The sequence below is a fragment of the Phocoena phocoena genome, chromosome 15 (genome assembly GCF_963924675.1).
Source record: "Phocoena phocoena chromosome 15, mPhoPho1.1, whole genome shotgun sequence".
In the NCBI taxonomy this organism is placed as follows: Eukaryota; Metazoa; Chordata; class Mammalia; order Artiodactyla; family Phocoenidae; genus Phocoena; species Phocoena phocoena.
The window spans coordinates 74,518,586-74,543,178 of record NC_089233.1 but is presented as its reverse complement, the minus strand read 5'-3'; the positions used below and the strand labels follow the sequence as shown (position 1 = coordinate 74,543,178).

Genomic DNA, 24,593 nt, shown 5'->3' with positions numbered 1-24,593 from the left:
TGGGAAAGATGGACTTCTCCAGCGTTCTGCTTCATTTTTCACTGACCTTTCCGAATCGCTTTGGCAAACATTGTTTATTGCCATTGGCTCGGCTCCGCGCTCAGGCCCGTCTCCGCTAATAGATGTGTGTCATGCTCAGCCGGTGTCTTTGTGCGGTGTAAACATCCTTCCCTGAGCTCACTACTGGAGTCTCCAAGGGGCCTTGTCATCTTCCAAGATGCCGTCGAATCTGGTTTCTAACAACCGTTTTCATTTCTCCAGAGACCTGAGTTCTCATCACACACACACGCACCCCCGCCCCCATAAAGGCTATATTTTGGGAACTCACAGTTCCTTTTTTTGGAGTTCTTACTCTTTGACAGACATGATCTCATTTGCTGTGGCCCCCATTTTACAGATGAAGTCACTGAGGCTCAGAGAGGAGCACTCATCTGCCCAAGGAGGCAGGGCTCAAACCCTGGCCCTCCAGATTCTGGAACCCAAGTTCCTCAAAGCCACACCGCACCCCTGTCCCCGTCACCAGAGACACACGTAACTTTTGAAACTGTACACCCAGCACAGAGTGTCTTGACCTCGGCACCACTGGTGCTTTGAAGTCAGATCGTTCTTTGCTGTGGGGCTGTCCTGTGCACTGGAGGATGTTTAGCATCATCCCTGGCCTCTACCCACCAGATGCCAGTAGCACCCCCCTCCCCTACTTGTGACAAACAGAAAAGACTCCAGACATCACCAGTGTCCGCTGGGGGGTGCAGATCGCCCCAGTTGGCCTGATACATGTTCCCTGTGCTCTGCACACAGACAGGCTTCGGACTGACATCTCCACCACCTCCATGTAGCCTTTTTCCAACGTGGAGCATTCCCTCCTGCAGATGTTGTGATAGAAATCCCTTCTAGTAAAACATCTGGCTGCCACTTCTGCAGCCCTCCTGCCCTCCCAGGGAGGGTGTGAGGCTTAAGACACTGGACAGGGGCAGTCTTGCACTGCCCTACCTGTGTGCCTCCCCGAAGTCCATCGACCCAGGCACCCTGTCAGCAGCTATCACTGTGTACCCACTCTTAGCCAGGTACTGGGCTAGGGCTACAGCACCCAGAAGAGGCCTCTGCCTTGTGGACCCAATATCCTTGGGGAACTGATGATAAACAAGAAAACAAACACACCTACAGGATAATTTCAGAGAGTGCTGAGTGCTATGGAGAAGATAAATAGCCTGGTGAGAGGGCTGGGTGGCCTTAGGCAAGGTGATCCGAGACGCCTTCTCAGAAGAGGTGACATCTAATCTGAGACGTCACAGTGAGAAGGAGCCAGTCCATGTGAGAAGGGAGAAGGCAAGTGTCCAAGGCCGAGGGAAGAGCAGGTGCAAATGCCCTGAGGTGGCAGTGCGTTTGGAACGTTTTAAGGAACAAGAGGCTGGGAGTGGCCAGAACAGTGAGCAGAGTGGGGAGTGATGGCAGATGTGGGCGGAGGTAGCAGGACAGGCGGGGGAGTCACTGAAGGGGAATGACAAGAAGGGTCCTTCTGGCCATTTGGGGGCGGGGTCTGGGTTATAGGGACAAACGGGGAGGCACCAAGGCCAGGTGGAGGCCATTTCCTCTGTACTCAAAGACATGAGGATGGAGGAGCAAAAGACACATTTCTCTTTGGGGACTACGTCATCCTGATGGCCTTGCCTCTTTCATTTGGATTCCCAAACACTGGATCTGAGGATTCCGACTGCAGCTTTTGAGCAGCTGTCTCATGGGCGGTGTTACAGAAATCCAACCCTTTCTTCCACTTTTGAGTCTCCTAGCTCAAGATTCAAAGTCCCGGGGCAGAGTCTGATTGGCCGAGTTCAGACATATACCTGCCCCTTGGGTGGGGAAGGACACCTTGATGGACACTTGGGACCTTTGTATTTAAGAGGAACCAGGGGTGTAGTGGCCATGGCTTTTCAGGGGTCACCCGAAAGAGGGAGTGTGGGTCTGTGTGTGCATGCACACGTGTGTATTCATGCATGTGTGTATATATTGGTATATTGGCTCCAAATTATGGGGGAAACTACCAATCAAAATGAATAAATATTTAATGAAATGTTTATATTTGGATATAAATCGTGAAATGTAGCATGATCAACCAGTCCATTCCAGAATTTTTTTTTTTTTTTTGCGGTACGCGGGCCTCTCCCGCTGCGGAGCACAGGCTCCGGACGCGCAGGCTCAGCGGCCATGGCTCACGGGCCCAGCCGCTCCGCGGCATGTGGGATCTTCCCGGACCGGGGCACGAACCCGCGTCCCCTGCATCGGCAGGCGGACTCTCAACCACTGCGCCACCAGGGAAGCCCCCAGAATATTTTGACTCAGTTATCTATCGATTCTCTCTAATGTAGGACGTGGGCGAAGATGGTGTGGGGTGAATGTGTGCTCAGAGACGCCAGTGTCCTTGAAACAGCCCTGTTGACAGTTCCATCCAGATGTCCCACAGTGGGGGAGGGGAGGGTCCCAAAGGTGGAGGTGCTGTCGGTCCCGCTCACCGCCACTTGCTAGGTACTTGGGATGTGCCAGGTACAATTTTCTGTTCCGTACACATGTTGGGTCTTCCGTTCCCCGTGACAGCAGGCAGTGGTGTACTATCATCCTTGTCCAGTGAGGCACAGAGGGGTGAAGTCACTTGCCTGGGGTGAGTGTTAGGAGGTAGCAGACCAGACGGTTTGGCACGCCTGGCTGCTCTCCTGTACCACCTCCCATGTGATACAGTCACCACCCAGACTAAGGGGAATCACTGCCTGGAGGTACAAAACAATAGTGCCCCCAACCCTGGCCCGATCTGACCCGCTCTGCAGCACCGAGAATGACCCGACATGCCTGTTTTACTCCAGCTGCCGAAACCCTCCGTCTCCCCCGTATGCGAAGTGATGCCTCCATCTGCCCTCCTGTACCAGGTTTACCGCCAGCTAATATCAGTCTCCGGTCGCCGCAAGACACAGTTTTTACAGACCACAAATGCAATCATTACGAGGCAATTTCAGTTAGAATCAGGGCTAGGAGAGATAACAGAAGGGCCTGGTTCTCCCATCAGCCTCTGAATGGTTCCCCAGCAGCACTTAAACTCAGACACATGAAGAAAGCAGCAGTCAGGAGGGGAAGCAGGCGCTCAGCTTTCCGACAAGAGCTGCCTGCCCGGGCCTGCAGGACCAGGAGAGAGCGATAGGGCGGGACCTGGGGGATGAGAATCCCCTCTATGTGGGGAGGGGGAGAGAGGCTGGGTTCTGACATCTGTCTCTGCAGGGCTTCCATTAGACATGGTGTTAACGGAGGAAGAAGTCGGCCAAAAAGGGGGATGCGTTGGTGCTAGTGAAACTATAACACTTAGTGGGCACTTGTCATGTGCCATTTCTAAGCAATATGCATATATTAGTGCTCACGACCACCCCAGGAGGTAGATACTGTTGTTATCCCCATTTTATAAATGGAGAAACTGAGGCATGGAGAGATTAAACAACTTACTCAAGGTCACACAGCTTTCAGTGTTGTGAAATATCTCCAAGAATCCCTTCAACATCCCTTCCCCTGGGATATCTTCCTCCTTGTCATCACAACCACTTTTCCGCATTTACATCGATGATTAAGTTCACCTTTGGCTACGTTCCTTCAGCCACTTGTCTAGAGTTTCCCAAACAGTGAGTGTCAACATTCCCACGGTCAGCTCCACCTCCTCTATGACTCCATTGACATTCAACTCAGGTTTCAGTTTCAGCGTTCAAACTTGTCATTTCTTTGCTGTGCTTTCGCCTCTGGTGGCCAGCTGTCTCCTTTTGATAATTCACTTTTGTAAAATGTCTTGTAGGTGTATCACTGGGAGACAGGGAGGCAACACAACTACTTGCGTTGCTGTCTGCACGTGAACTGAATAACAGGTGGACAGTAACCAGTCACTGATGGACCTTGCAAGAGGAGGTGTGGCTGATCGCGATGGGCATCTGTTATTGACACAGTGATTTGTGGACAGAGGAGCTAGTAGTGAGATTTGTACTCCATGCATGCTGCCATAGCCAAATCTGAACCGTGCTGTGGGAGACCGGTATCATTTAACCAGTGTAGAAACTGACGTTTGTGCATATCGGGACCGTGCAGGGGCGAGGACAGCCCGTAACTGGCGGCTCCTGTTCCGTTGTCGTGGCCATCCCCCTTGTGTCACTCATTTGCACTCTGGAGCCCACACCACCCTGGCCCAGTTCAGAGTCTACTTCTGCACTGGCATCGCCACTCCAGGTCACCACAGCCGTGTTTCAGATCCCAGAGGGACCCTTCACCCCATGCAGGGAAGTTTGCTCTGCACCCAGGGTGAGAAAACTTTTCCTGCAAAGGGCCAGATAGTAAATATTTGGGACTTGCAGCCACATGGTCTCTGTTGCAGCTACCCAACTCTGCCATTGCAGTGTGCAGGCAGCCGTGAAGGCACGTAAACAAGTGGGTGTGGCTGTGTTCCAGTGAAACTATTTACAAAAACAGGTGGCGGGCCAGATCTGGTTTGCCAAAACCCTGCTCTACGGTGAGCACCTCACTGTCTTCTCCTTGGGTCTTTTAATTGCAGGTGAAAGACCTCAACCCAAAGTGAATTAAGCAAACAAAACAACAGCGTAAGTGGAGTGGTGGGATTTATTGGTTTACCGAACTCAGGGTTTTTCACCCTTGGCACTGCTGATGTCTTGGACCAGATAATTCTTTTTCCTGGGGAGCCATCCTGTACATTGTAGGATGCTTACCAGCATCCCTTGCTTCCACCCACTTGATGCTGGTTGTGACACCTAAAAATGTCCCCATTGTCCAGTGTCCCCGAAAATTGGGAAACACTGTAGCTGAAAATGCTAGCATTAAAGGTGGCTTCAGGTAAGAGTGGACACAGGGACTCAAACCAGCATATTTCTCTCTCTTTCCACCTCTCTCTCTCTCTCTCTCTCCATGTCTCCTTCGCTCACCTCTGCTGCTTTCTTCCATGTTGCTTCACCTTCAAACAGACTCTCCCCTTCTTGGTGGCAAGATGGCTGCCAGCAGTTTCAAGCTTATATCCCACCAGCTTCAAGCCCCATGAAAGAAAAACTTCTTCCCAGTAGCTCCCGAAAATCCCAGGGCTGACTCTCATTGGCCCAGCTTCGGTCACATGCCTATCCCTGAACCGATGGCAGTAGCCAGAGGAATGTAGAGCTCTGATTGGTCAGGCTGAGATTATGCATGCAGCCCTGGAGTCAGGAGTTAAGAGCAGCCATGCATACTTACAGAAGGAAGCGGTGGTACCCAAAGAATCGTAGTCAGGACGAGGCAGGCAAAACAAAAGTCTCTGTTGCCAGGTGTAAATTTCTACCCAGTGCCTGGTACACAGGACCCAGTAAGTGCTCTGTCCCTTCCATTGATGCCAGCCCTGCATCCTAGGGGCAGCCATCAGCCAGCACATTGTCAGTGGTGTTTCCTGGCCTGGCATTTAATTCCTCTTAATCTGCCTGCCAAGTTGTTACACCCCCGCAGCAGCCCCCAGTTTGCTCTTCCTTTATACCATCCCAGCAGCGAAGGCTTAGCGACTCCAGTCTCCAACCATGACTTGGGCTGTATTTTTAATCTTGATTTTAATTCCAGCTCATTCTCCTGCCTGTATCTTCCAGTCCCAGTGCTCCAGGGGCCCATGCTAATTTGCTTCTCGCACCTCAACTGGTGCCGGAGCAACCATTTTAAAAACTGCCTTGGTGAAATCTAATCAAGTGAGAGCAAAATCTAATTTGGCACTGAAAGCCTTTGACTGAAGCCCTGTTTTCTAGGGCCTTGTGGAGGCTGAATAATACTCTGGAGTTGTGAAGGACTGGGGGTTAGAAAGAGGAGGGAGATGTGAAAGAGAAGATTCTAACAGAGGAAGCAGCTCCGGATGTGTTGACACCCATGGCATTGGAAAATAATAGGCAGGGGTGGGCTTCCAAAGTCACCCCACCTCCCACCCCCAAGAAATACCTATCCCACCAGCAGGGCCAAGAATTTAGGCCTTTAGCATTTCAAGTTACACATTCATCAGAAAGACCTTAGCCTATATCTTCAGGAACAAACCAGTAGGATCCTGAGCTGGGGACTGGAGAGACCTGGGAGGGAACCTTGTTCCCCCAGTGGGGGATTCAGTGAGCCTCCTTCTCTGGGCTTTCGTTCACTCGTCTGCAAACCAAGAGAGTGAAGTTCCGTGCTTCTGAAATGACTTGTGGTCCTGTCTTCCCTTCAAAATGTGTCAGAAGCTGTGTTCCCAGGAAAATGCACACGAAATGAAAAATCTGGCATGTAATATTTCAGGGGATGTGTGCCCCCAAGCTTGTTCCTGCCTCAGGACCTTTGCACTTGCTGTTCTTTCGGCCTGGAGAAGTTTTCCTTATATTCCCACATTCCCTCTGACTCATTCTCATCATTCCCCAACCCTGACTACCCAGCCCAGTGGTACCTCCCGTGGTCTATCTCTGGCCACTTTGTTGCATCATCATCCTTTATTCTCTTCATCACCGTTGTCACGATCACCACCCTCTTTATTTGCCACAGTCCTCCTCCCTAGAATGTGAGTCCCATGAAGTCAGGGATCCTGAGGGTCTTCTTTACTGCTGTGTTTCCAGTGACTAGAACAGCTCCTGGCATACCTTAGGTGTTTAATAAATAGTTGTTAAATGGATATATTGATCTTTACATGCCTGGGACACTGATTCTATTATTTACTTAATATTTTTCTCTCGATTGTTTTACTCTTTTTACTTCAGTTGTTTGAAAAGAAAACGTTTACACCACCACCAATATTATTTATCATGAGAAAGTGTTGGGGAGCTATGAGGGGATGCTTATTAAGATCACCTTCTTCCTTGTTGAAGTTTTGAACCAAATGAGAAATAAAATTAAGGAGTCAGCAGATGGAAGCCAAAATAGTACTTTGAGGAATCTGATGAAGTCCAAATTGGAGGATCTGGCTTCCTTCTGAGGGCATTTGGGCTTCCTGATGCTAAACTCCAGGGTCAGACAGACTTCTCACTGAGCCAAGCCCCCTTGAACTAGCAGTGCCTGGGGGTAGATCACTCCCCACAGGAAGGCAACGGAAGGATTGGGTTACGTGTGTCCAATTTGTCCCACCAAACTCACCAGACGCATATGCCAAGGGTCAGCAAACTGCAGCCCACAAGCCAGATCCGGCCCTCCATCTGCCTTTATAAATAAAGTTTTATTGAAACACAGCCACACCCATTTGTCTGTGACTGTTTCCCGCAACAGCGGAGTTGAATAGTTGCAATAGAGGCTGTCTGGCCTTTGAAGCCTAAAATATTTACTCTCTGGGCATTTACAGGAAAGGTTTGCTGGCCCTGCTGTGTCAGTCTTCCCCAAGGCAGAATAGGAGGGAAAGGAAGAGGCTAGGCGTGTTATCAGAGTAGAGCTCCCTACCTATGGAAAGAAGCGTCGGGAGTGGGGAGTAAGGTTATTGAGGTTTGGTAGATCTTGTTTCCTGGACTGTGCTTGGTCTCCAGGGGCCTTCTCAGCTCTCACGGTGTGGTTCTTTTACTGATGGGAAGGAGGTTCTGAGGGCCAGGTGGAGGTGCTGAGTTACTTAAATCAGGGTTTTCCTCAACTCCAGGGTATTGACGGTTTGTGCCAGATGATTCTCTGTAGTGGAGGCTGTCCTGAGCTCTGTCAAATGCTTAGCATGCTCCCGGGCCTCTGCCCGCTAGATGCATCCTCTTCCCCAAGTTGTGACAAACCTAAAATGTCTGCAGACACTGCCAAGTGTCTAAGGGGCAAAACTGCCCCTGGCTGAGAGCCACTGCTTTCCGGGGGCAGACGAAGCAAGTGTCTGTGCCACGTTCTAGAGAAGGAGGCTCAAGCCTTCAGCTTACCTGATGATTTTATGCTGCCTCTTACCTCCAGCCAGCATCTCCATCCTTGATGCCCCAGCCCCAGCCGGGACATGCAGTTGCTGTTGAATTGGGCACCCATCACCTGGTTACGTTTCACTCTGTGCATATTGGATGTTACCCAGGACTCAGCCAGGGCAGCCGGTTTCCCAGCTCCCCTGCTGCCCAGGGCTCCTTTCCGTTTATTTTTGCACTGTCCTACCACGTGAAGGGAGGCTCCATCCTGGGCCTTCCCCCGAGGCTGCTGGGGGTCTTCCCTTCCTATTTTCACCTCCTCCTCGTGCCCACATCCTTCTAGGAAGAAGTTCATCAGCTCCTCCATCATGAGCACTCACTTCCTGGTCCTTCGTGCCAGGGGAGGATTTCATGGAAACGCTTGCCTTTGCCTAGAGCCTGGGGGATTCTGGAATCCGGCTGCTTGGGGTCTGAGGGGTCTTCCTACCCCTGGGCAGTGCCAGCCATCTGCCAGGTGTCCAGGAAAACACCATAGAGGGCTCCGGCTCCATGGCAGCCTCTCCTTGCCCAAGCCTCTCTTCTCTGGACCAACAGGTCTCAAGCAGCCCTTCGTGCTTTCTAGAAGGTTCTAAGTGGAAGGGCCCATCTCACCTCTGCTGGCATCATAGCAACCCTGGCCCACTCCTCCTTCCTCTATGCATGTTCACCTCCCCGTCTGTCTCTTCTCATCTTGGGCTCTGAATTGACACCTACTAGACCCTCACTTTTTGCCGGGAGTAGTGCCGAGCACTGTGCTTGCAGCATCTCTTCCAATCCCTTCCATAGCGCCGCTCTCTTGGCAGTGGTTCTCTGAGTGTCTCGGAGCCCCAGTGCCCTCATCTGGAAGAGAGGGCTGGCCTAGCGCCTCTGTCTCTAGAAAAACTCTCACAGATTTTTCCATTGCTAAAAAATGGCTTTATAGGTTATAATTATTAAAAATCACACTTGCTCACTGAGGAGAAAAAAAAGAACAAAAGAGTATCGCAAAGATCTTGTGTTACCTCACCACCCACAGAAAGTTCGGGGGTGTGTCCCCGTCCAGATGAATTAGGGTGATTCTTTCTTTAAGTAAGCTTTGCTGGTGGTGTGAAGCACGCCTGCAGAGACGTGCACTTTAGCCGCTCTAAATGCCCAGCTCCATGGAGTTTCACCAACTGAACCACCCGTGTTCCAGCAAGAAATAGAACAAAACTGTCATCACCCGAGAAGTCCCGCGCCCCTTCCATCCCCCTCGCCCCACGTCCAGCAATAGCCACGGCTTTTCTTCTCAAAACCATAGATTCCTTTTGCCTGTCTTTGAACTTCATGTAAATGGGATCATACTTTTATATCTGCTTTATTTCTCTTAACACTGTTTGGTGGTTGTGATGTGTTCGTGTTAGTGAAAGGACACTAGTTAGGAAAGGATACTAGTCCTTCTTATTTCTATGTCATATTCGGGTATACAAACATGCGGTGTATTTCTCCATTCTTGTGTGGATGGACATCTGTTTCGTTTCTAGTTATTTGCTATTGTCAGTAGTGCCGCTATGAGCCTGTCCTGCCTGTGACTTTTGGCGAACCTAGGAATGCATTTCTTCTGAGTGAATACCCAGGATGCAAATCGCTGAGTCAGAAGGCGTGACTATGGTCAAGTTTAGCAGACGCTGCCGAGCAGCTTTCCACCGCGCCTGGATCGGTCTGCACGTCCACCGGCAGCGTGTGAGAGCTCCAGATGCCCCATGCCCCCACCTACAATCGGTCTCGGTCCATTTTTCTAAATGTTAGCCCTTCTAGACGCCATGTAGTAGATAGAATCCAATGGGGTCCATAAACTTGAGTGGGAAAAAATGCTGCTCTGGTTTTCACTGACCTACGGCTGACACTAGACATTTGCTTCAGTTCTGAATGTAAGCCCCTAACCGCGGTGCATCGGCAGAATCTATACCGTTGTCATCGTAGAAATCGCTGGTGTTTCAGTATTCCGTTGCAGTTGCTGTAGGTGTCGCGAAATCAAATATTCTCACTCATCACTACTTTGAAATGATCATTCCTTGCAAGGTCTTGCATTTAATCTTCATTTTTTTTAAGGACACGTTACTATATGGCAAATTCTCCTAATATTTTGATAACTGTATTTCAAAATAATTGATTTTCTCTGTAATCTTATATATTTTATTTTCTGCACGTGAGAACATTTGAGAAGGGGGTCATAGGCTGCACTTGCCTGCCAGAGGGCTCCGTGGCTCAGAGGGCAGTGCTGTCGCCAGGCTCTGGGCCTGCCATGGTTTAGAAATGGCTGTCGGCTGACGGACAGAGAAGGCTTTTGCTGTCTGTGTGCTCACGTGGCCTCCTGGTCCTTCTCCCCTCCAGCTTTCTTTGGGAAGTACCTTAACGAATACAACGGCTCCTACGTACCGCCTGGCTGGAAGGAGTGGGTCGGCCTCCTTAAAAACTCCCGCTTTTATAACTACACACTGTGTCGGAACGGAGTGAAGGAGAAGCACGGCTTTGACTACTCCAAGGTGAGTCCCCCTTCCTGGCTGGGAGAGGCTGTGGGGCTCGGCCCTGGCGATCACGACACGGGAGCCCGACTACCTGGGCTCAGACGGCGACACTTATTACATGTGTGACCTTGAGCATCTTACTTACATCCTCTGCTTCAGTTTTCTCATTTCTCAAATGATAGTCTCTGTTTCTAGGAGTATTGTTTTCTTTTTCATGTTTTGAAATTGAAGTAAAGTTGATTTACAATATTGTATTAGTTTCAGGGGTACAGCAGAGTGATTCAGTTATATTTTTTCCAGATTACTCTCCACTATAGGTTATTTCAAGATATTGAATATAATTCCCTGCGCTATGCAGTAAATCCTTGTTGCTTATTTGTTTCATGTGTGGTGTTTGTTAATCCCGTGCTCCTCATTTATCTCTCCCCCCATCCCCCCATCCCTTTCCCCTTGGGTAACCATAAGTTTGTTTTTCTGTGTCTGTGAGTCTGTTTCTGTTTTGTATTAGATTCATTTGTTTTATTTTTAGATTCCACATATAAGTGGTATCACATATCTGTCTCTCTCTGACTGACTTCGCTAAGTGTGATGCTAGGTTTATCTCTGTCGCTGCAAATGGCAGTGTAAGAGTGTTGGGTTTTTCCAGTTGAGATATATTTGACATACAACACTGTGTAAGTTTAACACGTACAACGTGCTTATTCGATACGTGTGTATAGCGCAGTGTGATTGCCGTTGCCATGTCAGCTAAACCTTTATCACGTTGCATAATCTCTTCCTTTCTGTGGTGAGAATAGTTAAGACCTAGTCTCTCTCAGCAAGTCTGATGTCTATAGTGCGGTACTGTTGCCTAGAATGACTATGCTGTGCGTTAGATCTCCAGGACTCACTCATTTACTAGTTGTAAGTTTGTCCCTTTAAAAACATCTCCCCACTTCTCCCACCCCCCGCCCCTGGTAACACCCATTCCACTTTCTGTTTTTATGAGTTCAGCTCTTTTGAATTCCATATACAAGTGATATCACACAGTATTTGTCTTTCTCTGACTTACGTCACTTAGCATAATGTCCTCAAAGTATGTCCGTGTTGATGCAGATGGCAGGATTGCCTTCTTTCTCGGGACGGGATAATGTTCCATCGTGTGTGTGTGTGTGTGTGTGTGTGTGTGTGTGTGTGTGTGTGGCGTGCCAGGTGATATGAGGGTACTATTTTATAAGATTTTGCCAAAGCAGAACTTTCTTACAGAAAGCGTGCATATAGAGTGTACGGTTCGATGAATTTCCAAAAACTGAGCAGACACACGTAACCAGCACTCACGTAGGTCATGAAGTTCCGCTCATGTAACTCCCAGCAACCACGCCTCCCAAAAGGACACCCATTACTCAGACTTCCAGCATCGTAGACTAATCCTGTATCCAGCTTGTGTTGCTTAACCCTGTTGAAATTCCCGTGTTGTTACGTGTGAGTGTAGATCCTTCATTCTTGTTGTATAGCCTTCCATTGTGTGATTATACGTTAATCTCTTTGTTCCCTGGGACGTACTTTTTCTAGTTCTGATTTGTGGAACTGAGGTAAGGTAAGGAGCATAGATCCTAAGTGAATTTTCAGGGAATTTTCACACATCTGTGCATCTGTGTAAGTGCCGCCCAGGTCAAGCTGTAGAGCATTTCCGACCCCCAGCAGGTTCCCTCATACGCCTTTCCAGCCAAAACCGCCACCACCTCTGTTTTGACTTTTATCACCGTGGATTGGTTTTGCCTGTTCAGGAACTTCACATAAGTGGAATCATATCATATGTGCTCTCTATATCTGGCTTTTTTCACTCAACATCACGTCTGTGAGATTCATCCACATGGTTGTGTGTATCGGCCGCGTGTCCTTTTCAGTGCTATGTAGTATTCTGTCGTATAAATAGATGACAGATATTCGTCTATTCAACGACCGATGGATATTTTGGTTGCCTCTGGTTGGGTCTGTTATGAACTAAGCTGCCGTGAGCATCCTTACACGTGGCTTTTGGTAGACATATGAACCCATTTCTTTGGCTTATCCACCTGGGAGTAGAATTGCTGGGATATAGGATACATTACATGGTTGGACCAGTTTACACTTCCCAGCCAGAAATGTTTAAGCGTTCCAGTTGCTTCACATTCCTGAACACAGGTATTGTCTTTTTTATTATAGCCATTTGGCTGGGGGCATAGTGGTATTTCATTGTGGTTTTTCCACAGATGTTTTTGAGGATCACACGAGTTAATACATGTAGAGCATGAGAGGAGACCATTGCATGTATAGTAAATATTCAGGGCATATTAGTCCAGATCAGGACGCCAAACTTGCTCTGTAAAGGGCCAAATGCTAAATATTTTAGACTTTACGAGCCATAGTCTCTATTGCAAGCTGCTCAAGTCTTCCCTTGCAGTGCAAAAGCAGCCATAGATGATATGTAAGCCGATAAGCATGGCTGTGTTTCAGTAAAACTTTATTTACAAAAACAGGCAGGGGGCCTGACCTGGCCAGTGGGTGGTAGTCTCCTGACCCCCGGCTTAGATAATGATGATGATGGTGGTAAGGAGGGAGAGACTGACACTGACGGTTCATCCAAACTTACCATTAAAAAATGTATATCTGGAGACTCACAAATATTCCTGCCCCAACTAAATCCTCAGAATCAGCTCCGGCATCCCACCACAGCAGATACATTATTTCTCCGGTCTGTCAAATCCACCTCTTTCTCTTCCCCATTCCCACTGCCACTAGCCCTGGGCCTGACTTACTGTCGTAACCAGGGTTCTCTGATGACGATTCCTTGGGGCCTCCCTCTCGTTGTCCCTAAAAAGCCACACAAGGCTCCTAGGCAGAAGTCACCAGGGGGCAGGCTGTCACGCAAACAGGAGAGCAGGCTGGGAGCAGGTAAGACAGCATGGAGCGGTGGGGACTGTGGAGGACTCAGCTGTCTAAAACGGGGCAGCAAACTCTCGGATCGGGCCTGTCTGTCCCACGTAGCATTGTGCGCCGGAGACGGCCAGGTTTTCTGATTTTTCAACAGAAGCCACAAATTTGTATATTTTTCTCCTGTGAAGTCTGATTTTTAAGTATTGGCAGGTAATTCAGACATCTCTCAAATACTGCATGAATCAAGGTCACCTGAGGCCCAGACCTGACCCATGGATTTGCAGCCCATTGTATTGTTCTGCTACCCGTTGCCCTCCAGGGGCTGTGCAGTGGACTGGGGGTTCAAAGCCCGACTCTGAACATATTATGTGCTGTTGGATATGCTACCCATTCCTAAGAGCCTCAATTCCCAAATCTGGAAAATGGGCACATCCTAGCATCTTAATAATGCGCATTTCTGTTTACTGAGCACCTACTGTGGTCCAGGCACTATGCTGGGTGTTTTATGTACGATATATCTAATCTTCACAACAGCCATAGCAAGTGAGGACTAGTGGGAGTTGATTACATTAGTCATATATTCCCTCAGCAAGTATTTATTAAGAGCCTACTATGTGCCAGGTGCTGAGTATCCAAGGGTGAACAAAAACAGACCCAGGTACCGTCCTCATGGAGTTTGTGGTCTAGCGGTGGAGGTGTGTTATGAACTGTGAAGTGATGGCCACCTGTATTAAAGTCAGAACACCACACACAGTGTAGAAGCGTGCGCGCGCGCAAACACACACACACACACACACACACACACACAAGCACATCAGCCCAATCTCCTATTTTGTCATCCCCAGTATGAGCCATTTCAACCAGACCAGCCTTGTCAGTTGTTACAACCATCTCAAAACCTTTACTAGTGCTTCCCTGTCCTGAGTTTATCCAAGTTTTGTCTGTCTTTTCTTCCATGAAGCGTTTCTGGATTACTCTAAACTATAGGAGTTCTCCTTTTTTGAATCAGACTGGCCTCTTTCAGCTGCTTGTGAGCAGAAATGAACAAAAACTCAAATCAAAATGGCTTAATTGAAGAAGAAACGTATTAGCCTTTTTAACTGATCCAGCAGTAATGGCATCACACATGGCTGGATTAGGCAGTGGTTTCTCACTCCTTTGTATTCTGTTTTCTTCTCTTCGACCTCATCCACAGACTGTATGTCTGTCTCTCTTCTCCTGGTACCAGTATGGCCATCCTTGCATCCTCTCAGCTTCCTGCCCAGCTGCAAGCATGGGTGTCTCCTTCCCAGGATTCCTAGCTAGTTTCATTGGCTCTGGATCAGTCACATATCTGTCCCTGAACCAACCAGTGTGGCCAGGGGAACGCAGTGTTCTGATGGGCTGTAAATCACATGCTCCACTCCTGACTCAGAGGAGCGGGTAGCAGGAGCCCTACCATGGAGCTCAACCCTGGAACATCAGCTGAGAATAGAGCCCCAAATAAAAATGGAGAGTTTCCACTGGAAGGAGGCTGACTAGATGCTCAACAGCCAAAACACACCCAATCCCACTCACCTTCTGGGAACACCAGCACATCTGGGGAGCCCTCCCACCTTTGACAGGTAATCACCACCCGCGTGTCCCCTTCCTGAGTGTAAGTCTGATCAGTCCAGGCCCCAAGTGGCAGACACCACACGTGACGTCACCTGGGCCGTGCCCTCTCCCTGACCCTGCGTCTCCCTCTGCACATAGTAGGCCTGCCTTCAGGAACTCCCGAATGAATTGATTCCAGAGTCCTGGTTGGGGGGGATTTAGCAGCTCTGCTGGACTCCTTGGCAATACAAAGCACAGTCTCTCAATGCAGAACACACCTTTTCTCTCCTCCCAGCCTCAGTGCAGGCAGATTCTCCAAATACCCAGAAAAATCCACTCCCTCCTTTTTAAAATTCCTCACCATGTCCACGCCTGGCCTCAGCACAGCCCAATAATGAAGTCATCCAGGGATACTCCATCCCCTTGGCGCTGAGGATGGGACACGCAGCGGCTGCTTTGTCCCCCCATTTCCTACCATCCATACATCTCGGCCTGTGAATGAGAGGAGCCCCTGTGCCAAAGGTGGGAGAATTCCTGGAGCCCCAGTTACCAGAGGCCTGGAAACAGAGGGATGGGGGGCCCTGTGGGGTCAGAGCTGGCTCAAGTCCAGAGTTCAACTCCCAAGGGTAGCGGTGGGCAGCGGAAGCCGGAGCACCGGGAGGGAACAGGAGTGAGCTTGGAGTTTCCAGCTGAGGCAGAGCTGCAGGGCGGGAGCCCCACGCTCTGGGAGGCCCAGTGCCTCCGTCAGGTCAGAGTATCATGCTGACACTGACCTGGGGGGCCTCGGCGGGAAGCCCAAGTAGGGAGGAAGTGGCAGCCCTTCCCAAGAGCCCCTCAAAAGGCTCTCTGAGGACTCTGTCCCACATCGCTAATCCCAAAGGTGGGCAGATGCCACCAAAGGGGTCCTCATGGCAGAGTGGAAAGAGAGGCAGTGATGATGAGAAAAGAATAATGTAGAGCCAGCACTAATGGTCGAAGAGGGCTGGAGAAGGCAGCAGAAGGGAGATAGGCGTGACCAGGTCAGGAGATGGAGGAGGGTCCAGGTGAGTCGGTGGGGGTCGGGGGGGCTCTGCAGAAATGGCGGTCCCCAGGAACCTGAGTGCATCCACCCCTCAGCCCAGCATGTGTACTTCTCTCTCTCTCTGTTCTGGAGAAGCCTTCCTTGTGTGCAGAGGGGGTATAGCCAAGCTGTTGGCTGCAACTTTGCCATGGAAAGAAATCAACCAAGAAAGCCCAGTAATGCGGGAAGCGACTGAATGACCGTGGAGAAGTCTGGAAAAAGACGAGGGAGTTCTGTGCCTAAAGCCATCAGAAAAGCTTAGGACATAGGCTGAGTGGGAAAAGCAAGTTTCAGGACTCCTTCAGGTCCCTGGTCAGATGTTACCCTCCTAGACCACCCTGTATTCAGGGTGACCCCTCCTCGACCCCCCCGTCACCACTGATGCGCCAGACGTATATACATATCATGGATTCACGTGCTCTCATTCGAATACAAGGCTCATGAAGACGGGAACGTGCGTTAATCTCGTTCACTGCTGTGTGTTGGATGAATGAATGAGTGTACACGGTGTGATAGGATTAATGTAAAAAGATGCATAAAGCGATATACTCTAGCATACGTAATAACACATCTGGAGAGACACTGCTTTCTCAGTAGAGGACAAAAGAGGCCAAGATTGGGAGTGGGGATGAGAGGAAGTCAAAGGGAACTTCAGCTTTGTTCGTACCGTTTTAATTTTCACAAGGAAAATGCATGCGTTGTGATTCCTGAGGACTGATGGCTAACACTCTTTTAGAGGGTATCACGCACCAGATACCGCTGGAATCGTTGTACACGAATTAACCTATGCATTTCTCACCAGAGCCTATGAGGTGTCTGCTGTTACTATTTCCAATCATCAGAGGAGGAAACTGAGGCCCAGAGAGGCTAAGTAACCAGGCCACACAGCTGGTAAGGGGTTCGTTCAGGATTCGAACCCAGGCCATCTGGCTTCAAAATCCATTCTCTAAACTACAGCCCATGGGCCAGCCCGCCAACTGTTTTGCTACAACCCTTGAGCTTAGAATGGTTTTTACATTTCTACGCAGCTGAAAAAAATCAAAAGAACAGCGATTTTCATGACATGTGAAAACTACATGAAATTCAAATTTTAGTGCGCGTGGATAAAGTTTTACTGCAGCCAGACGCGCCCATTCATTTATGCAGTTACTGCTTTTGAGCTTTAATGGCAGTAATGAGTGATTGTAACTAAGACTTCTGGCCTGCAAAGCCTCAAATATTTATCATCTGGCCTTTTACAGAAAAGGTTTGTTGAGACCTGCTGTAAACCACCATCTACTCCTCCCATTAATCTTTTTGTTTGTGGGGGAAAAAAAAGAGAGAAACCAGGGAAAAAACACAAAGGCCTGAGCTCTAGCTCTGAATAAATTGCTTGTTCGTTTTGTGGCCTCAGTCTCCCTGTCTGTAAAATGGGCATGGTGTCCACTTCACAATGTTGCTATGAAGGTCAGTCAAGCAAATACCTGATAACAGTAAGAGCCAGTGTCCATCGTGGGTTCCCTCGGTACCAGCCTCCATGTTAAGTGCTTTATTCACTTAGCAAGTCCATGTCAAGTGCTCTTGGCACCATCTGAACAAGGGACTGTTTTTGGGCCCATTTTCAAGATGCAGAAACTGAGGTGCAGAAAGGCATTGTTTGCCCACAGCTAGCAGGTGATAAAGCTGGAACTTGAACCCAGTGTTTCTGACTCCAGAGCCCTCACCCTTTGTAAAATGATTGCTCCTTAGAGATGTGAATCTCTTTTAAACACAAACTGCTGTAGAAGCTTCCGAAGGTGAGGGATCCACATCATGATTGGGAACGAAAGTTGGACAAACCGGCTGCCCAGGGAAGCCAAGGGCTCAGGAAAGGAGACCCTCTGTCACGCAAGGTTGACTTGCCAAGTGAAGAAAACACGAAGAGGTGGGCTTGGGAGCTGCCACCTGGGGCCGAGACAACCTCCCCTCCTTGCTCCCCCCCACCCCCACCCAGCCTTCCACCAGCTGTCTGAGAGTAAAACCACAGGTTTCCCAGCACAGCCCTAAAGCCACCCAGTGGTGCTCGGGTGGGGCTTCCCAAGCAGAAAATTTAGTCCTGGGAGCCAGGGGACTCTGATCTGGGGAGATGTCCTGTGACATATGGGGTGAACTGGCTTATCTCACCCAAGTTCAAACAAGAGGCAGAAACTCGGGCTTCCACGGGGCAAAGTGTGAGCAGCTCCCACCAGCACCCACGGAAGACATGTTTCTCCCCACACCCGGACCCAGACAGAAAGAGGGGCTTCCTGTCAGCCATGCCCCCCTCTTGTCCTTACAGTCTGCCCCCCGCCTCCACCCCTCCCCAATCCCCCTGCTTCCTTCTCCCCTCTCTTAACAGCACAGCTTTTCCGCGCCCTACATGGGACTGTACCCTGGGGACAGGGACCCGCGGCCACACACCCACCCTTAACAGGGAGCCCAGCACCCCGGGAATAGGCACCCAACATCTAAGTGAGCTCAGAAATCATAGCTTCAGCGACAGAAACAGTGGCAAAGGCCAAGCCTGGGAAAGAGGCAGGGAGACTCGCAAGCCCACCTGTCACTGGGGTCCCCAGTCCCCAGGAGCGCCCCCCTCTTCCTTCCCGAGAAATCCTACTGGTAAATGACTGCTTGAGGAAGACAGCCCAGGGCCGCAGGCTAGCAGTCTCCTCGGATGCACTGCGGTTCCTCTCGGCTAACTGAGCAAATTGTCGAAGAAGGTCAGGATGGTGGGGGAGGTGGGGATACGCCCTCCTGGGTGTCCGGCAGGGTGTCCTTGTCCCTGGCTGTCTGCCAGCTGTGGTTGCGAAACTCTGAGCAGAAGCAAAGTCCCCAGGACCCTGGCATCACTGCCGCCCTGCACAGGTGTGGCCAGGAGTACGGAGGTGGGGAGGGGAGATCTAGCTCCCGAATACCCAGGTGTGCCCGCCTCACCTGGGAGGTGGAGTGCGCCTGGCCCGGAGCCAAAGAGAGGCAGGGGGTGACTTCCTCATGGTCTATCGGCCAGTCTCCAGCTTCTAGAAAGTTCACCTTTTGACCTGCATCATCCTCCCACCTGTCTCCCCCTTTCTGTGAATAACTGAATTTCTGACTGAGCCCAGGCACCCCAGACTCAGCCTGTTCAAGGCTGAACTCTGCATTTCCACCCTCACCCCAACATTCTCCTGGACCCCCGTCTCTGCACCCTTCACCTAAACCAGAAAGCAGGGGACGGGGGTGGGGCCTGACTGCCCCCTTTCATGCACCCCACACATCCAGTCAGTGGACATGACCTATCTGGGGGGGTCCACTCCCAGCCGTCACCGGGTAGTGCCACCACTGCCCTGGCCCAGGCCCCGGCCCCGGCCCCCTCTGCCCTCCCTCTGAGCCAGGACTCAGCTCACGTATTGGGACCAAGGGCTGCTTCTCACTGGCTCAACCCAGGCTCATGCCCACCCCCAGAGTCAGGATGGTGTGGACCCCTCCAGTCCACATGGGTGGATGGGAGTGCAGGCACCACTGTCAGATGCATTGTAGACGCCCTAATGCAGCCAGAGGGGACCAGCAAAGGCTTAGCGTAGGAGTGGCTCTGAGGAGGACCAGGAAAGATAGGAGACTCATGGACGTGCAGAACATCTGCCCCGCCCCCGGGATGGCGTAATGTTCCCTGACTCCTGCCGAGAGCTGGCTGCGTGCAGGGCACTGTGTCATGAGCTTTAATCTCTCGGCACTTGAAGCCCTCTCACACCAGCCTTGAGGGGCAGACATAGTAATCACCCCGCACGCTTCCAAATGTACAACGTCACAGAGACTGTTGGAGCCCCTCCATCACCCTTCCAGCTCTATTCCTGTCCCGCTGCCCCCTCCCAGGGAGGTCCTGTGGTGGCCGCTTATTCCCACACATGCATTTAATTCTTTTATTCCATATGCAGACATCTCAAACAATATAAAATACTGTTTTGTGTTTTTAGACTTTATATCAAGAGTATCATATCATACATAGCCCTCTACATATCAGGTCTGTGAGATGTATCCATGCTGATGCGTGTAGCTCTAGTTTATTCTTTTTCACTGCTGCATCATTGCATTGTCCTGGTGATGGATAGTATTGGTGGCTTTAAAAAAAATCATGTTTAATCACAGCCAATCAAGCACATATATGGTTCTAAAAGCGAATAGTGAAAATGGGTTTATTATGAAGAACAGCAGCTCTCTTCCCGCCCCTCCCCACCCAGGGTCCCAACCCCTCCTTTTCACCTAAGAGAGTTTTGCAATGTTTTTAGATCCACTACTAGTTACAAGGTATTTCTAACACCTTTAGATCATGTTCCACAGTTATAGCAGCAGCTCTTTGATTTGTGTCACATAGAATGTTATTTTTAGGTAATAGGTTCTACAGGACCCCCTTATAAAGCCTTTTTTTACTCCCCAAAATTATTCATAAAAAGTATTCAAGGGCTTCCCTGGTGGCGCAGTGGTTGAGAGTCCGCCTGCCAATGCAGGGGACACGGGTTGGTGCCCCGGTCCGGGAAGATCCCACATGCCGCGGAGCAGCTAGGCCCGTGAGCCATGGCTGCTGAGACTGCACGTCCAGAGCCTGTGCTCCGCAACGGGAGAGGTCACAACAGTGAGAGGCCCGCGTACCGCAAAACAAAAACAAACAAACAAAAAAAAAAGTATTCAAGGAAAAGTATATAAAGTAGCAAGTGACTTTCTCCCCTCTCTCCCCTTATCCTGGTCCCCAGTTAGCACTTTGGTCCTGGATTTTCCCTTGGTGCTCAAAAGCATATGAAGGTAGGGGTTTGGTTTCTCCTCTCTACCCTGACTCCTACTCTCTCCCACAAAAAAAAAAAAAAAAATAGAATCTTCCAGAGTTTGACTCTGTAGCTTGCTCTTTCCCTTAACAGTGTATCTTGGACAACTTTCTACCTCGGTAACCACAGACCTGCTGCCCTTTTAATGTCTGCACAGCGCTGCACAGTATGAAAGCAGTGCAAGTTCATTCATCATCTTCCCATTACTGGTCACTGTGATGCAGTGACTGTCCTTGTGCACATAGGCATAGAGCACGAATGTCCCTGGAGGCACGTACCTCTAGAGGCGCAGGTACACCTGGAGTATGTATGTATTTGGTACAGTTCACTTCCGGGTGGAAGCTGTAGCCACTTCCTCACCTTTCTCTCTTCTCTAAAATAATATCTCTTTTTGAAAGTTATCATTTTGGACAGAGCTGCTTCTGGAGAAGCAGAGGGTAAATTTTTAAGAACTCATTACCTTCATAAGAAATCAGCAGCTAAAGATCTACCAAATTCAGGAAGAGTTTAGGCAAATCTCAGCTTCTTAGCTGAGCTTTTAAAGCCCTTGTTTCCTGTCCATCACTTTTCCCTCCCACTCTTCTCTCCTCCTGCCCAGTATCTAAGTGGGTCTCACTTTTCTGGAGACGCTACTGCATGCCTGTGTTTGTGCTGCTGCTTTGATTGTCCTGGCATTGTACCTGACGATTGTTCACCCTCTTTCTATTCCTCAGACACAAGGCAAGTTCATTCCTGCCTCAGAGGCCTTGCATTTTCTGTTCCCTCTGCCTGGAACACTTCCTCTAGATCAGTGATTCTCACTCCTGGCTGCACATTGGAATCTCCTGGTGAGCTTTTAAAAAGTCCAGTACCCAGACTGGACCACAGACCAATTAAACCAGAATCTCTGGAAGAGAGCCCAGCCATCAGTAAAGCTCCCCTGAGGATTCCAGCAAGCAGCTGAAAGTGAACTCCAATGATATAACAATAGATCTTCCCATGCCCAGCTCCTCATCACTCAGGTCTCAGCTCAAATGTCACCTCCTCAGAGAGGCCCTCCCTGATTGCCCCAGCTAAAGTATTCCTCCCACTCCAGCTCCCAGTTACTCTTTGTCACATTTTGTCTAATTTTCTTCTTCTGTCACACGGCGTCACTATCTTGGGTCTTCGTTTATACGTTCGTCTGCTCCCGCCCCCAGTACAGACCCTCCAGGATTGCAGGGATGTATCCACCCTGCATGATGGTATCCCTGGAGCCTTGAAAAGACTTCAGGCTTAGGGACCAGCACTCAGGAGGCCTGGCTGCAACATTTATCAACTGTGTGACATTAGGCAATTCACTTAACTTCTCCGGGTCTTCATTTCCTGTTCTGGAAAACAGGGTTTATCATCACACCTACATTCTAGGGCTATATAAGAATTAAACAAGCTAATACATGTAAACACAGAACAATTCCTGGAGCGCCATAAGAACTCAATAGTGTTAGCTATTATTATTTTAAGATCTATCACAAATGAATGACAAATTGTAATTCCTCTCCCGTCCTCCCTAACCCCTTCTCTGCTTTTTTTTTCTGTTGTGCATAACATCATTTGACATTCCCTGTTTTACTTGCTTATTTATTGTCTGTTTGCCCCTAGACCGTCAGCTCTGCGAGGGATTGTCTATTTTGGTCACTGCTGTGTCCCCGATGCCCGGCACGGCACCTGGCACATGGCAGGCGCTCAGCACGGATGCCCAGCTCCTCATACCCTTCTCCTGTCTCTCCCCACCCCCCAGGACTACCTGACAGACCTGATCACCAACAACAGCGTGAGCTTCTTCCGTACATCCAAGAAGATGTACCCGCACAGGCCCGTTCTCATGGTCATCAGCCACGCAGCCCCTCACGGCCCCGAGGACTCGGCCCCCCAGTACTCAAGCCTCTTCCCCAACGCATCGCAGCACATGTAAGCTTCGGGGCACTGCCTGCAGAGCTGCTGGGTGGCACGAAGGTGGGAGGGTCCGGCTCGATCACAGTGATGTAATGACAGAGACGAGGCTGTCTCTTGTCTCTAATCCTCCGGGTTTAAAGAAGCCAGGGACACACAGCTGATCTCTGAGGAAACTGGGATACAGATCCAGTAATAACAACGCAAAGCAGGCAACAAGAGTTTTTAACTTGGGACCCACATCCTCCCACCGAGAGGTCTGTGGGTAGAACAGCATTTCAGGTGTATACCCGTGTAATAGTTTTCCTTTGCAATCTGTGTATTTTATTTTGCACATTTTAAAACACTTTTGAGAAAGGGTCTATAGCCTCATCAGACTACTAATATATTCACAGCCTTTATAAGCTGTTGACTCCATGGCAGGCTCTGTGCTAAGCCCTGTACGTTGCAGTGAATCCCTGAATATTCCCAGTGACCCTTGGTGTATCAGTTATCTATTGCTGCATAACAAGTTACCCCGAAATTGAGCAACTTAAAACACCAACGCGTAGCACCGCGCAGTGTCTGTGAGTCAGGAATCTGGGAGTGGCCTATCTGGAAGGTTCTAGCTCAGGGTCTCCCGAGGTTGTGAAAAAGGTGTCAGCTGGGGCTGCCGCCATCTGAGGCTTGCCTGGGGCTCACTCACACGGCTGCCCCTCAACCAGCAGATCTCACCATCGGGCTGATGCAGTCTCTTATAACCTAATCTCAAAGTGACACACCATCTCTCCCACATTCTATTGGTTGCCCAGACCAGTGCTCCTACAGTATGGGAGGGGGTACACGTGTGTGATTACCAGGAAGTGGGGGCTATTGAGGGCTCTCCTGGAGGCTGCTTGTCACACTTGGTATTCCCATTTTACCAATGGGAAAACCGAGGCACAGAGAGGTGAGGTAACTCCCCTAAGGTCACCCAGCTGGTAAATGGCAGAGCTCGAATTCAAATCCGGCGCCCATTCCTGCCTCCCATCTCTCTGCCCACCCCTTCAGTCCTCCTCCCTCCCGCTGGCTAGTAAATCCTTCTGGAAAGTTCTTCTGCTTGTCTCTGCCTCAGACCACCTCCTGCTTAGCAGCAAAACTCAGCAGCCCTTGCTGTGACATTGGGGCGACAAGGACTGGGTGATTTGGAGTCCGCCTGAATATTCCGGCTGTTTAATTTTCGTTGCAATCAGAATGCACTGCCCTCCTCACCCCCCTTGCCGTGATTACTTTCTGACAGAGCCCGGAGTGGCTCCGAGAGGATGAGGCAGTGTGTTAACCTGCTGATCCCCTGGTCTTTGGGGAGCAGGACTGGACAGATGGTGGAGAACTGCATTCCAGGGACCGCGGCACCCCTCTCACTCCGCAGACGGCAGCACTGCCTCTCTGCACATCTGCCGTGGCTGCCCCCCACCCCAGCCCTCTCCTCCTGCCTGAGATGCCAGCCTCCCACCCTCACCCACAGCCCACCTTTGAGGGAGGGGGCACGTGGCCAACTCAGTCCCCCTAAGGGAGGAGCCGCGGAGTGGGGGAAGGTACACTTTGCTTCTTCAGTGTCTCCTCTAAAAGGGGTGCTGGCACCCCACCCCCCAGCAGCCCTGGAGTTTCATGATGAGATGGTTTGACATTGCCTGCTCATTTATTTTCCCTTTGAAATGAAAATTATAGAAATTGAACATGAGAAATGCCTGCTGCCATTACTTACCCAGAGCACCCCCTGTGCCTTATTAGGGCTATGTTTGAAAGGCTCTCTTATCTCTGGGGTATAATCATTTTCAAAACAAAACCCAAAACCAGAAAGTTCTGCAGCTGGGATGTTTAATTATGACAGTCAGGAGAGCTGAGGAGGGGACAGAGGTCCAGATCTTTCTATCACGAGACTCCTGAGTCAGAGACTCCTGTCTCACCCCATCAAGCCTTGTGCCATATTCTCGGGCTGGGCTTGTGGGTTCTGAAAAACGCTGCTCGTTGCGATGTG

The 24,593-nt window shown here is 50.0% G+C and overlaps 1 protein-coding gene across 2 annotated transcripts in view; it reads left to right on the top strand.

Moving 5' to 3' along the window:
* SULF2 (sulfatase 2) overlaps positions 1 to 24,593 on the top strand; it is a 110,351-nt gene that overhangs the window by 50,837 nt on the left and 34,921 nt on the right. For both annotated transcript variants that reach the window (XM_065893420.1, XM_065893419.1), the window contains exons 3-4: positions 10,233 to 10,384; positions 22,446 to 22,615. In XM_065893420.1, coding sequence (XP_065749492.1) covers positions 10,233 to 10,384; positions 22,446 to 22,615 — 322 coding nt within the window. The remainder of the gene's footprint in view (positions 1 to 10,232; positions 10,385 to 22,445; positions 22,616 to 24,593) is intronic.